Source organism: Neomonachus schauinslandi, chromosome 4 (assembly GCF_002201575.2).
Source record: "Neomonachus schauinslandi chromosome 4, ASM220157v2, whole genome shotgun sequence".
Classification (NCBI taxonomy): Eukaryota; Metazoa; Chordata; class Mammalia; order Carnivora; family Phocidae; genus Neomonachus; species Neomonachus schauinslandi.
The window spans coordinates 139,083,332-139,098,809 of NC_058406.1; the positions used below are offsets into that span (position 1 = coordinate 139,083,332).

Sequence of the window (15,478 nt, forward strand, 5' to 3'; positions counted from 1 at the left end):
GCCTATTCTGGAAATTTCATGTAAATGGAATCATCAATATGTGGCCCTTTGTGATTATATTCTTTCATTTAGCATGATGCTTTCAGGTTTTACCCATTTTGTAGCATGTATCAGTACTTCATTTTTTTTTAATATAAGATAATCTATTGTATGGATATACCACATTTTATTCATTCTTCATTTGGTTGGTTAATTTGGGTAATTTCCACTTTTTGACTATTATGAGTAACACTGCTGTGAACATTCATGTATATGCTTTTGTGTGAACATAGGTTTTCATTTCTCTTTGCTATATATCTAGTAGTGGATTTGCTAGGTCAAATAGTAACTGTGTGTTTAACCTTTTGAGGAATGACCAGACTATTTCCAAAGCAACTGCACCATTTTACATTCCTACCATCATTATATGAGGGTTCTAGTTTCTCCACATCCTCACCAACTTGTTATTATCTGTGGTTTTGATTATAGCCATCCTACTGGGTATGAAGTGGTAGCTCATTGTGCCATCCATTCACTGTTAACTTGCTATATCTTTATATTGAAGTAAGTCTTATATATAGGTGGATCTTGTTTTTTAATTCAGCCTGGCCATCACTCCTTTTTTTTTTTTTTTAAGATTTTATTTAATTTATTTGACACAGAGAGAGAGATAGTGAGAGAGAGAGCACAAACAGGGGGAGTGGCAGGGAGAGGGAGGAGCAGGCTCTCCGCTGAGCAAGGAGCCTGATGCGGGGCTCAATCCCAGGACCCTGGGATCATGACCTGAGCCAAAGGCAGCCGCCCAACCAACCAAGCCACCCAGGCGCCCCGACATGGCCATCACTCCTTTTGAAGAGTCCATACTCCATTGAAATTTACTGTAATCATTGATGAAGTTGGATTTAGGTATACCATTTCATTGTTTGCTTTTTGTTCACTTTTTTATTCATTTTTCTACTTTTTCTGTCTTCTATTGTATATTTTTTATAATCCAGTCTTAATTTGTATTTCATTCTTTAGTCATACTTTTTATTTCTGAGTGTGATAACTCTAAAAATAGACTTTTCAATACTATATTCATATAAAATGTAGAATTCTTCCTTCTATTACACTTTGTTATAGTTGCCATATGTATTTCATTGGATGCATTATAAACTCCAGAGACAATGTTTTAATTTTTGCTTTAAAGGAATTAAAAGTAAAAAATATTTAAAAATTATTTGTATTTACCTGTATATAAATCATATGAGGGGCACCTGGGTGGCTCGGTCGGTTAAGCATCTGCCTTCGGCTCAGGTCATAATCCCGGGGTTCTGGGATTGAGCCCCGCATCAGGCTCCCTACAGAGTAGGGAGCTTGCTTCTCCCTCTCCCTCTGCCTGCCGCTCCCCCTGCTTGTGCTCTCTCTCTCTCTGTGTCAAATAAATAAGTAAAATCTTTTTAAAAAATAAAAATAAATCACATATGACTCTCTCTGAAAATTTAATTTCCTTGTAGTATTATTTTCCTTCAGTCAGGACTTTTAGCCTGAACTTCCTGTAGCAAATCTTGTAGTGGACATCTGAGAACAGATGCCTTTTGGAGGACATTTTTTGCTGAATATAGAATTCTATATTGACAGCTTTGTTTTTTCTTTTAGTACTGTCTCCTGGCCTCCATAGTTTTGAATGCAAGTCAGCATTTTAGAATCCTTGATTTCCTGAATATAATGTGTCATTTTTCTTTGGCTGCTTTCGAGAATTTACCTTTACTTTTGGTTTTCAGCAGTTTGGCAACATTGTGCTTAAGGATACTTTTCTTCATATTTGTCCTACTTAAGGTTTCTCTGACTGTTTTAAATCTGTAAATTGGTCTTTACCTAATTTAGGAAAATTTTGACATCATTTCAAATATTTTTCTGTCCCATATTCCTTTTTCTCAGATTCCACTTAGATCTTTTGATACTCTTCCACAGTTCCCTGAGATTCCCTATATCTTACCAACTTTTTTTTCCTCTGTATTCATTTTAAATAATTTTATAATTAGTTTAATAAATAATTTTGATAAACTGATCTTCAGGTACACTTATTCTTTCATCACCTCATTCTCTTCTTAAGACCAGCCAATTTTTACTTCAGGTGTTGTATTTTGCAGTTGTAAAATTTCCATTTTTTATAATTTCTTTTTCTCTGCTGAATTTTTCTTTTCATTCAAGACAAGCATATTTTATATCATTGAATATGGTTATAATCACTATTTTAAAGTTCTTATCTTTTTATTGAAGTATAATTGATAAACAATAGTTTATAGTTTCATAGTTACATAGTTTCAGGTGTACAACATAGTGATTTGACAACTCTCTATATTATGCTCACCACAATTATAGCTACCATCTGCCACCATACAATGCTATTACAATACCATTGACTATAGTCCCTGTTCTCACTTATTCATTCCATAACTGGAAACCTCTACCTTCCAATCTCTTTCACTCATTTCGCCCACCCCTTCATCCCCTCCCCTCTGGCAACCACCAGTTTGTTCTCTGTGTTTATGGGTCTGTTTATGGTTTTTGTATGTTTGTTCATTTGTTTTTTAGATTGCACTTATATATGAAATCATATGGTGTTTGTCTTTTTCTGACTTATTTCACTTAGGAGAATACCCTAGGTCCATCCATGTTGTCACAGATGGCAATATAATTCTTTTTTATAGCTGAGTAATATACCATCGTTCTTTTCTGCTTGTTTGAACATTTGGATCCTCTCAGGTTAGGTCTCCACTGATTGTGTTTTCCCTTGAGAATAGGTCATATTTGTTGGTTCTTCCTATATTGAGTAGTTACGGAATTTATCCTGGACATTGTGAATGTTACGTTGTGGAGACTTTAGATGCTATTATAGCCCTCCAAAGAATGTTGATACTTTTGTCATAGCAAACGTTTGACTTGCTTTCACTTAAACTATAAATTTGTCTCTTAGGCAGCAGTTCATTTTTTTAATCCTGTAACTGGGCTTCCTACAGTCTATACTGTCCAATGATTCTTCAGGCCCAGAAGTCTTTGGTTTTTCTACCTCAGTTTTAAGACTCCCTATGTACTGGGGCGCCTGGGTGGCTCAGTCGTTAGGCATCTGCCTTTGACTTGGGTCGTGATCCCAGGGTCCTGGATTGAGCCCTGCATCGGGCTCCCTGCTCGGCGGGAAGCCTGCTTCTCCCTCTCCCACTCCCCCTGCTTGTGTTCCCTCTCTCACTGTGTCTCTCTCTGTCAAATAAATAAATAAAATATTAAAAAAAAACAAAAAAACTCCCTATGTACTGCTGATTGTGGTAAGCTCTCGAGTGAAAAACCATAAAAACAGAAACACCCTGTTCTGGTCATTTTTTCCATGTGTCACCTCCTCTCTAGAATAAGCCTGCTTTTGTTCACTGTCCAGGGCCTCCAAATAGTTTTTGTTCATAGTTGTTTGTTTATATTTTTCCTAGACTTTATCATTGCTATCTTGAGAATCAACCTCATAGGAACTTACTTGTCCATACCAGAAGCTAAATTCCTGTCTTTAATTCTGAACATACCTAGTTTATTTTATCTTATAAAAAGTCATAATGTTTTAGGAAATCTGACATTTAAATCTTTTATACTGAACTGAACTTTTAACAAACTTTGTTGGTTTTTTATTCTAGACTTCTGATTCTTTATTAGATAATGTTCCTGAGAAAGATCTCAGACCAAAAAGAGATACAGATATGACTTCTGAAAGTGACTATGGCAACAGAAAAGAATGTAATAGAAGAATTCCTCGAAGATCAAAAATCCCATATTATTCCAAAACTATTCAGACTATTAAGCACCACAATAAAAACAACCCTTTTATGAGGTAATTGTTTTAGTTTTAGAAATTCAAATAAGGCACCCAGAAGTTAATACTGTTGGCTTGTTTCTTTAAGGTTTCTCAGAGTGATATTTCTTTTCTAATGTCAGAGATTTGACTTTTCAGCCTTGTTGACTCAAATTTGTTCAGTATATTTATATAAATTTATTCAAAAGGATCCCTTTCACTGATAGACTGTCGTTACCTCAGTTGTGAAAACTAGTATGAATACGTTTCTTTGGGTTATTACCTATGTTTTATTTACTCTTTGCAGCTGTAATCGTAAAATGAAACCACCTTTCTTTAAAGATTTATATGTAAGATCATCTTTAGCAAACTGTAATATGTTAGAAGAATCAGAAGAACAGAAGACTGAAATCATTAAAGTAGACAACAGTAGCTCAGAAGACACCACTTACCGGGTATGATATGAGAGATTAAGGGGGCATCTGGGTGGCTCAGTCGGTTAAGTGACAGACTCTTGATCTCAGCTCGGGTCTTGATTTCAGGGTGGTGAGTTCCAGCCCCACATTGGGCTCCACACTGGGAGTGGAGCCTACTTAAAAAAAGAGGGAGAAAGATTAAGAAAAAAAATGAATGTGAATAATCTTAGTTTTAAATACAAAATTAGTCTCAGTAAAGTAATGCATGTTTTTATGAGCAAAAAATATTGAATATAATTTTACTAGGGTGATAGATTGGGTTATTTTCCTCTTCCTGACTTACAGATTTTGTATATTTTTGTAAATTGTAAAGGAATGGAAATTACACATTTATCTAAGGTCAAATTTTAGTGAAATCATTTGTTACATGTTTGTGGAGGAAAAAAAACAGATCAAAATTTTCAAGTTCTTGTTTGTTTGTTTTTTTTAAAGATTTTATTTATTTGACAGAGACAGACACAGCGAGAGAGGGAACACAAGCAGGGGGAGTGGGAGAGGGAGAAGCAGGCCTCCCACTGAGCAGGGAGCCCGATGTGGGGCTCGGTCCTAGGACCCCAGGATCATGACCTGAGCCAAAGGCAGATGCTTAACGACTGAGCCACCCAGGCGCCTCTCAAGTTCTTATTTCTTAAAGCAGTGGTTTCAGACTTTTGGGTCTCAGACCCTCAGATCCATAGCTAAGGAAATTTATGGGTCTTCTCAGAGGAACTTTTATATACACTCAAAAAATGTGTTTAATATCAAGACTTCTGAAACCCAGTTTTGGATGCATGAATCCCGGATTAAGAGGCCTTTAAGAAAGGCACCTGGCTGGCTCAGTTGGTAGATCATGAGACTCTTGATCTCGGGTCATGAGCTCAAGCCCCATGTTTGGCAGAGAGCTTACTTTAAAAAAACAAAACCAAAAAAAAAAAAAAAAGGGCCTTCAGGAATTTAAATATTCTTCAGTATTTGCCTTAATAATTCTCATGTTGTTAAGAATTTTTAGTACACGTTGATTTATATTTTTCTAATATTAACTTGCCCTTGTTTTACTTATGAAGTGCTAGTTACACTTTCAGTTGTAATGTGCACTGTTCTTCCAGTAGTATAATGGTTTTTTTAACCATTTCAAGCCTTTCATGCCATTGGTTTCCTCTCCCTGTTCTCAAGTATAGTGGCTTTAATGTTTGAAAAATAATAATTATCATTAGGACAGTAATAATAGCAGCTAACATTTATTGAGTGGCTATTATGTACCATGCACTGTTTTATATACTTTCATTAATTTGTTTAATTCTTACCACAGCCCTTTGAATTAGATAACTATTATTCCTATATTATAAATGAGAAAATTGAGGCATGAGAGGTTCAGTAACTTTTGCAGGTTCATATAACACTATTGTTTTCTTCCAGACACTTGTTGAACAACTAGACCAAGAGAGAGAGAAGAGATGGAAAGCTGAACAAGCTGAAAAGAAACTTATGGATTATATTGCTGAACTACACAAACATGCAAATGAAAAAAAAGATATTCATAGCCTGGCTTTACTCACCACAGATAGGTAAGGGAAAAGTCTGTAAACCGAAAGATCTCTCCTAGTGCAAAGAATACTAAACTTGGATCTGGAATACCTTAGTTTACACTAGGTGTAATAAGATCAAAAACAATGTATGTGGTTTTAGTTTGTTTTGAACTAATTTTATTTAAAGATTTAATGCTTTATAAATTTGTTATGTAAATGAAGGATTCAGGTACACTTACTTGTGCCTTCAAGCTGAGAAGTGTTAGATCAATAAATAAGTATAATAAGTGAAGAAGAGCAAAAGACTAGAACAGGGATTGGCTTTTTTTTTTTTTTGGTAAAGTGTTGGTTTCTATGAAGAATAGGGATTGGCAAACTTTCAGCTTTGTGAGTCATATTTGGTCTCTGTTGCAAATTGTTTTCTACAGTGGGTTTTGGTACCAGATAACCCAAGTTTCTTAATTCTGGTATTTCTGCTTTTCCATCTTATCCATTCCATTGCCTATTTTATCTGTTTTTTTCTGTATATATTCTCTAATACATTTTTGTCTTACTCCATTCTGTGAGAATAACAGTTTTCTGAAATTACAGTAACCTTTATCTTCTGTTTCTTGTAGGTAATTATTTCTAAAGTTATATTTTTCCTCGGGGTGCCTGGGTGGCTCAGTCATTGGGCGTCTGCCTTTGGTTCAGGTCGTGATCCCAGGGTTCTGGGATCAAGCCCCACATCGGGCTCCCTGCTCAGCAGGAAGCCTGCTTCTCCCTCTCCCACTCCCCCTGCTTATGTTCCCTTTCTCACTGTGTCTCTCTCTCTCAAATAAATAAATTTTTTTTTAAAAAGTTATATTTTTCCTCAAAGGGTTACAAGACCTTTCCATAGAGTTCTTGTTCATTTTTATCTCTTATTCTTGAATGAGCACTGTGTTTCTAGATTTAGTATTTGCCAACAAATAAGGTTTGGGAAGTTGCTCTCAGTTCCATTTCCTGTCTGTTTATACAGTGGATAAATTCCCAATCTTAATAGATTAGTAAGTTGATATACACAGCTCCCGAGCCAATTCTCAGGTTCTTTTAGGCATTTAACTAGTAAAATTTTGTGGTACTCATGTATTTTCTATCCCCCACTACCTGTTTTTCTCATAACTTTGTACCTACGGATTATAAGGAAAATTATAATACCCATCATTCTATGAGACCCTCTCAGTTATGCAAGCTATGATGCATCATTATACTATTACTGGTCCTTCTACCACCACCCACCAACTTCCTGCCTTATTTGTTTTGGGAATTGCTATCTTTGATAAAAGAAGATGCTAGACCGGGGTAAAGAAACATGATGGGGAAATTAACAATCTCTGACTACCTCATTAGGTACCTAAGTAGCTAATAGAGTGCGATAGTAGATGTATAGAGCCCCTGTGACCCTGAATCATGCAAGAGAGAGAATGCATCTTCCTTTTCTTCCTCTCAGAAAGATGTGGTTTTATGAGGCTAAGCCTGAGTGTTCTAGGAGTTGTTTTAATTTAGTTTTGTTTGCCTTGTAATTGAAATTTCTCCCAGACTTTGACATGTTTTCTCTTGTTTTTAGAGACCCAAGCTGGGTAAACATAATGCCTTAGTCCATGGCCACAGTGATTGGTGCATACAGTGGACATATGAACCAAATTGGACTAATCAGAGCCTTTCCTAGAACTCTTCTAAATTGAACTAGAGGAAGATAATCTTTTCTATTTGGTCCTCAGAGCTGTTAGAATGTGAGCCCAGGAATGTTTGTAGCTTTTTCCTTCTCTCCATCATACTTTACAAGGAACCCTACAGTAGGAGAAATGGAAACCAGCCTGTAGAGAATCACAAGTAGAGAACCCTTATGGTCTTCATGGTTTCAGCGGTCCCTCAGAATAGTGCACCCCATCCTCTGAATTGGTTATGTAGGTCAATAAATTCTCCCTTTTAATTTAGGTAGTTAAGAGTTTTTGATTATAATCAAAGGATTTAACTGCTAGAAAGCTAGGATCAGTATTTTGTGTCTGGGGAAGATACAAGGAAGTCTAAGTTGACTTCCAGTCATCTATTTATATATCATATCTCTCTTATAGCTTTATAACTGTATCCATGTCTGTTCCCTCTCTTAGATGTTGAACTCCTTGAAGGCACAGGCTTTATCTTAATCCATCTTGTTTGCTTTTAAGCCCATACCTAGCACAGTGTCTGAAACAAATTAGGTGTTCAGTAGAGTTTTGCTGTTGAATAGTAAAGTTCATATAAGATAAAGTTTCATTAATTTATATAGAATGTTTTCCCTTTGGGCAGAGTGTTAGTTTCAGGGATGGGAGAGAAGCATATTACACTGTTTTTCAGCCATTTTTACCTAATGAGTGTTTGAAACATACTTCAAATCTTCCTCTTTATTGTAACCTTTAATGTTAACTACAATTTTTATCCTTTTGTATGCATAATATATACTTAAAGCCACATTTGATTTCTGCTTTAGGCTAAGGGAAATTATTTTTAAAGAGAGAAATTCCAAAGTACAACTCGAAGTTATGGTTCACAAACTTCAAAATGAAATTAAAAAACTAACTATTGAATTAATTAAAGCAAGAGATCAACAAGAGGATCACATTAGACACTTAAGAACCCTGGAAAAAGCATTAGAAAAAATGGAGAGGCAAAAAGGGCAACAGCAAGCAGCACAGGTACTTCTCTCTTTTAATCTATCCGTCATATGAATTAACACAAATTCATAGTTTTATCTTGAAACAAATTATATTGTTACAGAGTAAACTTAAAAGATATTAGGGTATATGCAAAAATTCATTTAAATGTAACAATTCCGGGGCGCCTGGGTGGCTCAGTCGTTAAGCGTCTGCCTTTGGCTCAGGTCATGATCCCAGAGTCCTGGGATCGAGCCCCGCATCGGGCTCCCTGCTCGGCGGGAAGCCTGCCTCTCAGACTCTCCCACTCCCCCTGCTTGTGTTCCTGCTCTCGCTGTCTCTGTCTCTGTCAAATAAATAAATAAAATCTTTAAAAAAAAAAAAAAAGTAACAATTCCTGTGGAATTCTTTCTTTTCTTTTTGAAGATTTTATTTTTAAATAGTCTCTACAGCCAACATGGGGCTCGAACTTACAACCCCAGGATCAAGAGTCGCGTGCTCTACCAACTGAGCCAGCCAGGACTGACGGACACACACACCACACTGCGCCCCCCCCCCCCCCTGCCCCCCCCCCACTGTGGAATTATTCCTGACTAGCCCTCACAAAGCAGTTATAAGAACAGTTGGTGGAAATATTGTAGGTGATTAGGGTTGTATTATGAGAGCCAGGTTTTAAAAGTCTTTAGGGAGCCTGAAGATTTCATTTTCATACTTTCTGAGTGGAAATTATTGACATCTATGATGTAATTAAGCTATAGATAATGCTAGTGTGTTTGATGCTTCTAAGGCTATATTTTATGGGACCGTAGCATCATTAATTTAATAAATTTTGAAAATCAACTTAGTCACCAGCTCCTACTGAGAAGGCACTTTTCTTTGGAGAACTGGCATTAAAATAGAAGCAGGGAGAGTATTCTCTAAATACTGTAATTGTGTATATTTACTCAGATGCGACTTATCCAAGAGGTGGAGCTCAAAGCTGCCGCTGCTGATACAGAAATAAACTTACTTAGAACTTCTCTTCATCAAGAAAAGGAACAAGTACAGCAGCTTCATGAACTTCTTGCATTGAAAGAACAAGAACACAGGTAAATGAAAGATATATCAGGAAAATAATGACTTTTTTTTTTTAAAGATTTATTTTTATTTGAGAGCACGCTCGTGCGTGCACATGCACATGTACACAAGTAGGAGGAGAGGCAGAGGGAGAAGCAGACTCCCCACTAAGCAGGGAGCCAGTCGCGGGGCTCAGTCCCAGGACCCTGGGATCATGACTTGAACCGAAGGCAGATACTTAACTGACTGAGCCACCCAGGCGCCCCAAATAATGACATTTAAAAATAGAAAAAGAAAAGTTTCTTCTCCCTACCCTACTCCTTTACCTAAAACTAGACTGATTGATCAGTGGTGAAATCTAACAATTAGTTTGTGAAAAATAACATGTTTATGTATGCATTGAAATCAGTCTTACATTAAGAACTAGTAGCTTAAAAACAAATAGGTGGCTTTATTGAGGTAAGAGCTTATAACAATGACGCTTATTTTGTATTTTTCCAAACCCAACCAAAAATTGGTCATTGTAATACAGAGAAAACTGTTTTAATTGACCTCCTAGTAACTACCTATTAATCAATAGTCTTTATTCTCTGAGGTGCAGGAGTCAACAAACTTTTTTTTATGAAGGGCCAGATAGAAAATATTTCAGGCTTTTCAGGCCATACCAAACTATATTTTGGTAGTAAAAAAAGTAGCCATAGGAAATATGTAAACAAATGGGCATGGCTGTGTTCCAATAAAAGTTTATTTCCCAAAAAGAGTCTCAGGCCAGATTTGGCCTGTCAGTTGTAGTGTGCCATACCTGTTCTGTGGAATCCACAATAATTTGAACACTTGCAGCTAGTTATCTACTTACTGCCCTACCAGTTGAATTGTGTATTTGCCATGGGTTAATTGTGTTTGTTCCAAAAACCTGTTTTGTTTTTACCCTTACATAAATGAGTTTTTTAATTATAAATTAAATTTTGATGTTCTGGGGAAGATTGTCATCACATGCAGGGGCAGAATGACTGTAATAAAGACTGGGGGAGATGATTGTAAAAATTAAAATTTTGCACTGAGTTTCCTTTACAAATATATTTTAACTTCTTGTTCTAGTTTAAAGAAACCAAAACTAGAAATAATGGATTTTGTATTACGGGTTTGACTTACTCAGGAAAAATAGTGGAGAACTCTAAAGAATGAACTCACATTTAAATAAAAATAAACTTGCCCTGTATATCAAAAGATTGGTGAATAATTTCACACTTTAACTGATTTTTTTTCTATTAACCAACCACCAGTAACGGTCAGACTGTATTAGTTGTATATCAAAGATTCAGCCAAAGTAGAGGATATAGTGAAGTAGAATTTGACTTCTACAAATGCACCTAAAGAATTTTAGAAGCTGGGGCGCCTGGGTGGCTCAGTTGTTAAGCGTCTGCCTTCGGCTCAGGTCGTGATCCCAGGGTGCTGGGATCGAGCCCCGCATCGGGCTCTCTGCTCGGCAGGAAGCCTGCTTCTCCCTCTCCCCCTCCCTCTGCTTGTGTTCCCTCTCTCGCTGTGTTTCTCTCTGTCAAATAAATAAAATCATTAAAAAAAAAAAAAAAAAGAATTTTAGAAGCCATACAATGACTCTGGACTATCTCAGTTTAAATATGGCATACTCCTTTTATCCCCATCACCACTGAATATACAATCAAATGAAACTCATATTCTTCCTCTACCATCATGTGCCAGTTTCTTTGCTCCAAAGTTAGGAGCTGATTTTAAATTACAAATAGAGAATATACACTATTTTAACAACTATTTAAAGACCTTGAAAGTTTTTCTTTCCAGGTGAAATAGCATCCTGTGATTTTTGTTTTTGCATTCCAGGAAAGAACTTGAAACAAGGGAGTTTCTCAGTGATGCTGAGTTCCAGGAAGCCTTAGCTAAAGAAGTAGCTAAAGAAGAAAGAAAGCATGAGCAAGATATAAAAGAATACCAAGAAAAAATTGATACATTAAACCAACAGTATATGGATTTAGAAAATGAATTCCGTATTGCTTTGACTGTTGAAGCCAGAAGATTTAAAGATGTAAGAATTAGCATCTAGCTTTTTATTGAAAACAGCATCAGCAAGATATGTCTGGATGAGAGGACTATACTTTAGGATTCTAGCTCTATTTACACATTGGCTATATGATTTTAAGCAAATTACTTAAATTCTTAGCACCTTAGTTTCTTTACATAAATAATAGCTACTCTTCAGTGCTGTTGCAAAAACTAAGATTATAAATGGTCAAGTAAAAGCACTAGAGTAGGAATTGGGCAGCCTGAATTCTTCTCTTACTATAGAGCAGGGATTGGCAAACTAAAGCCCCTGGGCCTATTTTTTAAATAAAGTTTTATTAGAACAGCTACAGAAACAAATAGTTTCTAAATATTTGGAGAACTGCTATTTATAATGCAATTTTGAAATATAGGTTAAAGATGGTTTTGAAAATGTTGCAACTGAGTTAGCAAAGAGCAAGCATGCTCTTGTTTGGGCTCAACGAAAAGAAAATGAATCTTCCTCTTTAATTAAAGATCTGACCTGTATGGTGAAGGAGCAAAAAATAAAACTTGCAGAAGTTTCGAAATTGAAACAGGAAACAGCAGCAAATTTACAGGTAAAACATTGTAACATTATATTTTCTTTTTAATTTTTTATGTCATAGTCTCAAGTATATCCTGACAATTTTAGGAAGTAACACAATTACAAACTTCTAATAATGCTAATTATGTATCTGAGGTGTATGAGAAAAGTAATATAACTAGGGGATTAAACCATGATTTCACAGATTGTATTGCTTACACTAAAATAGTATTTAAGTAAAATAAGTGAATTTAAGAAGTGTACTAAGGAAATAGGTGCCAGTTGTACAGTGATACAGCAAAAATTGTGATGGTGATACTCAGATGGTAACCTGAGTTTGGGAAACACCACGTGAATTGCTGATAATTTTGTGGTGGTCATGGTTATTTTAGATATACCTAGCTGTAATAATTTTTAAATTTTTTAGTGCTTTTGTCTCAATTTCAAACATTAGTGGTATTTTGCCCAAAGGAACTTAATTCCTGAAAGTGTCCTTTAGATTATTGATATAAATGCTTGATGAGAAATTTTGAGTATTCCATGTGTAGTTACTCTTTTAAGATACTGTTACTAGAATAAAATTCTGAGATTTTAAAGGGATAGTCTCTTAAATTTTGACTTTTTATTTTACAACCTATATCAGTCTCTAATAAAATTAAAACTTTTTCTGATGTAAAATTTAGGAGCATTTACTATGCATTTATTTGCTTAAAGATTTTTTCTAGTAAAATGCAAAAAGTAAAAAATAAGCACTTAAATGTAATAATTACTTTGCTTTCCTCCCCCCAATGTTTCTGGGGATGTACAGAATCAAATCAACACCCTTGAAATCTTGATTGAAGATGACAAGCAGAAGAGTATTCAAATAGAACTTCTCAAGCATGAAAAAGTCCAGCTTATTTCTGAGCTAGCCGCCAAGGAATCACTAATTTATGGTTTGAGGACAGAAAGAAAAGTATGGGGGCATGAGCTGGCACAACAGGGTAAAATTTTCAAATTTTCAAAGCGAAAATAGCCCATTCTTCTAAATCAACAAATCTGGGTATTGAGAAAAGGAGGGGCTTATTAACTCTGCCTAAGACACACCAAAAAAGAAAGTGATACTTTATATGGAAGGATAAGTAGGTACAGCCAAATGAAATGCCTCCTAAGATGTGAATTTATTACATGAGTTAGGAAGTTACAGCTCTGATTTTTTTGTTGTTGTTGGTTTTCTTCCCAATATAATTTGGCTACTTTTCTGAACAGGTCTACCTTTACAGTGCTACAACTAAGTCATTGAAATAATTCTTTCTTATACGGTGCGTTTAAATTATTTGTATAGTACACAGTACTCAGTTTTTTCTAAAAATGTTGGTGACACTTACCTTGTTATGCATGGAGAAATGTGAGATAGTGTATGAATGAAAACCACTTTAGGTTTAGGTTAATTTACTCTTAGTCTCCTTTCTTTTCCCGTCACTATGAAGCAAGAGATAGACACAGTTTTCTGGCATTTGTAGATACTTTACAAATTATGAATAGCTAGATGTTGGTTTTAATGGAGAATTGCTTATTTGTCCATTACATGTAAGAATCTTGAATATGATTTTTTTGTTTGAATGCCATAACTTCACCAGTTAAATACTACATGTCTGAGTTACTTGTTCTTGATTTGTAATTTTAGGTTTTCCAAATAACCATGGGTGTTTAAAAGACCTTTTAGTTCTCTTCCCCTTTCCTTTCTGTTACGCTTTATATTGTTTTTTTATTCAGTTTTTCTTTTTATTTACTGTATTACACATTGTTAAATTAGATGTTCATAAAATACAAATCTTCCAAGGTCTTTTAAAGTTTGTTACTGCTGATGTTTATTTCTCAGGATCATCTCTAGCCTTAGATCGTGGGAAATTAGAGGCACAAATTGAAAGTTTATGTAGAGAGAATGAGTCTCTGAGAAAGGCAAATGAATGTGATAATGATGCATTAAGAATTAAGTGCAAAATCATAGAAGACCAAACTGAAACCATTGGAAAATTAAAAACTGTAAGTTTGATACTTTATTTTGGGAAAAGAGCATGTGGCAGATTTGTAAACCAGTGGATCAAATTATCAAATAAATATCTATCTCAATGAATCCAAGCTGTTGTGGAATTTGGGACAGATTGTCATGTGTTTCCTTGTATGAAATATGCCCTTTGCCTTTTAAAAGGACTGTATGGCATTTATTTATTAATTTTAAATTACTTTTACCTCAAAATTTTATGGGATGATGTTATTATGGCCTGTGAAATAACTGAAAATAGTGTCAATAAAGGGTTAGGAATCTTAAGAAAATTCCTGTTTTATATGTTTAAAATATCCTTTTAGAGCATTGTTTAGGATGTCCCAGTATTGCTAAATCACATCTCAAAATTATGACAAAACCAACTACTCTATATTTAAAAATAAATTTCCCAGGGGAAACCATTTTTTTACCCTCTTCAATATGGCCTATCTTTTTTTTTTTTTTTTTAAGATTTTATTTATTTGACACAGAGAGAGAGATAACCAGAGCAGGAACACAGGCGGGGGAGTGGGAGAGGGAGAAGCAGGCTTCCCGCCGAGCAGGGAGCCCGATGTGGGGCTTGATCCCAGGACCCTGAGATCATGACCTGAGCTGAAGGCAGACACCTAACGACTGAACCACCCAGGCGCCCCAATATGGCCTTTTTTTTTTTTTTTTTTTTTTTTTAAGATTTTACTTATTTGTCAGAGAGAGCGTGCGCACGCAAGAAGGGAACACAAGCAGGGGGAGCAGCAGGCAGAGGGAGAAGCAGGCTCCCCGCTGAGCAAGGAGCCCGATGCGGGACTCGATCCCAGGACCCCGGGACCACGACCCGAGCCAGGGGCAAACGCCTAACCGACTGAGACACCCAGGCATCCCCCAATATGGCCTATCTTAAGAGAGATACTAACAGGATTGCTTGCTTCAAAGTATGTTACATGAAAAATTTCAGAGGAATTTTTTTAGTTATCTTGAGCACTGAATCAAATTTGATCTCCAAATTTTTCTCCGAGAGATTATCTCTTAAAATATAAAAATGGAGAAAAGAGTTAAGAAACTGCTAAATGAGATTACCACCCATTAACTCATTCTTCAGAGTAGCTATAACGGCCTAAGATTTATTTTTCTTTTTCTTAGTCACTTTTTAAAAAATTCCTTGAGAACTTTATCAAGTACAGAAAATCATCATTTATCACAATGTTGCCATATCCATAGCTAGATTTAGGCTATGAATGCCTGAACTATACCACCCTAAACAATTATATCGGTACTCCTCAATTGAAATTTGGTTTCAGTATATCCAAAAATTCAAATATATATGTCATACATGCCAAGCAGCAGGGAAAATTATTGAAATTTTTTTAGCAGT

The 15,478-nt window shown here is 35.6% G+C and overlaps 1 protein-coding gene across 4 annotated transcripts in view; it reads left to right on the plus strand.

The window, feature by feature from the left end:
- The window catches only part of LRRCC1 (leucine rich repeat and coiled-coil centrosomal protein 1), a 35,746-nt gene that overhangs the window by 14,427 nt on the left and 5,841 nt on the right, over positions 1 to 15,478 (plus strand). For 3 of the 4 annotated variants that reach the window (XM_044914245.1, XM_021688196.1, XM_021688197.1), the window contains 9 exons: positions 3,639 to 3,832; positions 4,101 to 4,248; positions 5,665 to 5,813; positions 8,266 to 8,470; positions 9,377 to 9,516; positions 11,342 to 11,543; positions 11,932 to 12,117; positions 12,892 to 13,066; positions 13,945 to 14,108. In XM_044914245.1, the coding sequence (XP_044770180.1) occupies positions 3,639 to 3,832; positions 4,101 to 4,248; positions 5,665 to 5,813; positions 8,266 to 8,470; positions 9,377 to 9,516; positions 11,342 to 11,543; positions 11,932 to 12,117; positions 12,892 to 13,066; positions 13,945 to 14,108 (1,563 nt within the window). Of the gene's footprint in view, positions 1 to 3,636; positions 3,833 to 4,100; positions 4,249 to 5,664; positions 5,814 to 8,265; positions 8,471 to 9,376; positions 9,517 to 11,341; positions 11,544 to 11,931; positions 12,118 to 12,891; positions 13,067 to 13,944; positions 14,109 to 15,478 lie in introns of all 4 variants that reach the window. The other variant, XM_044914246.1, reaches the window with a different exon arrangement.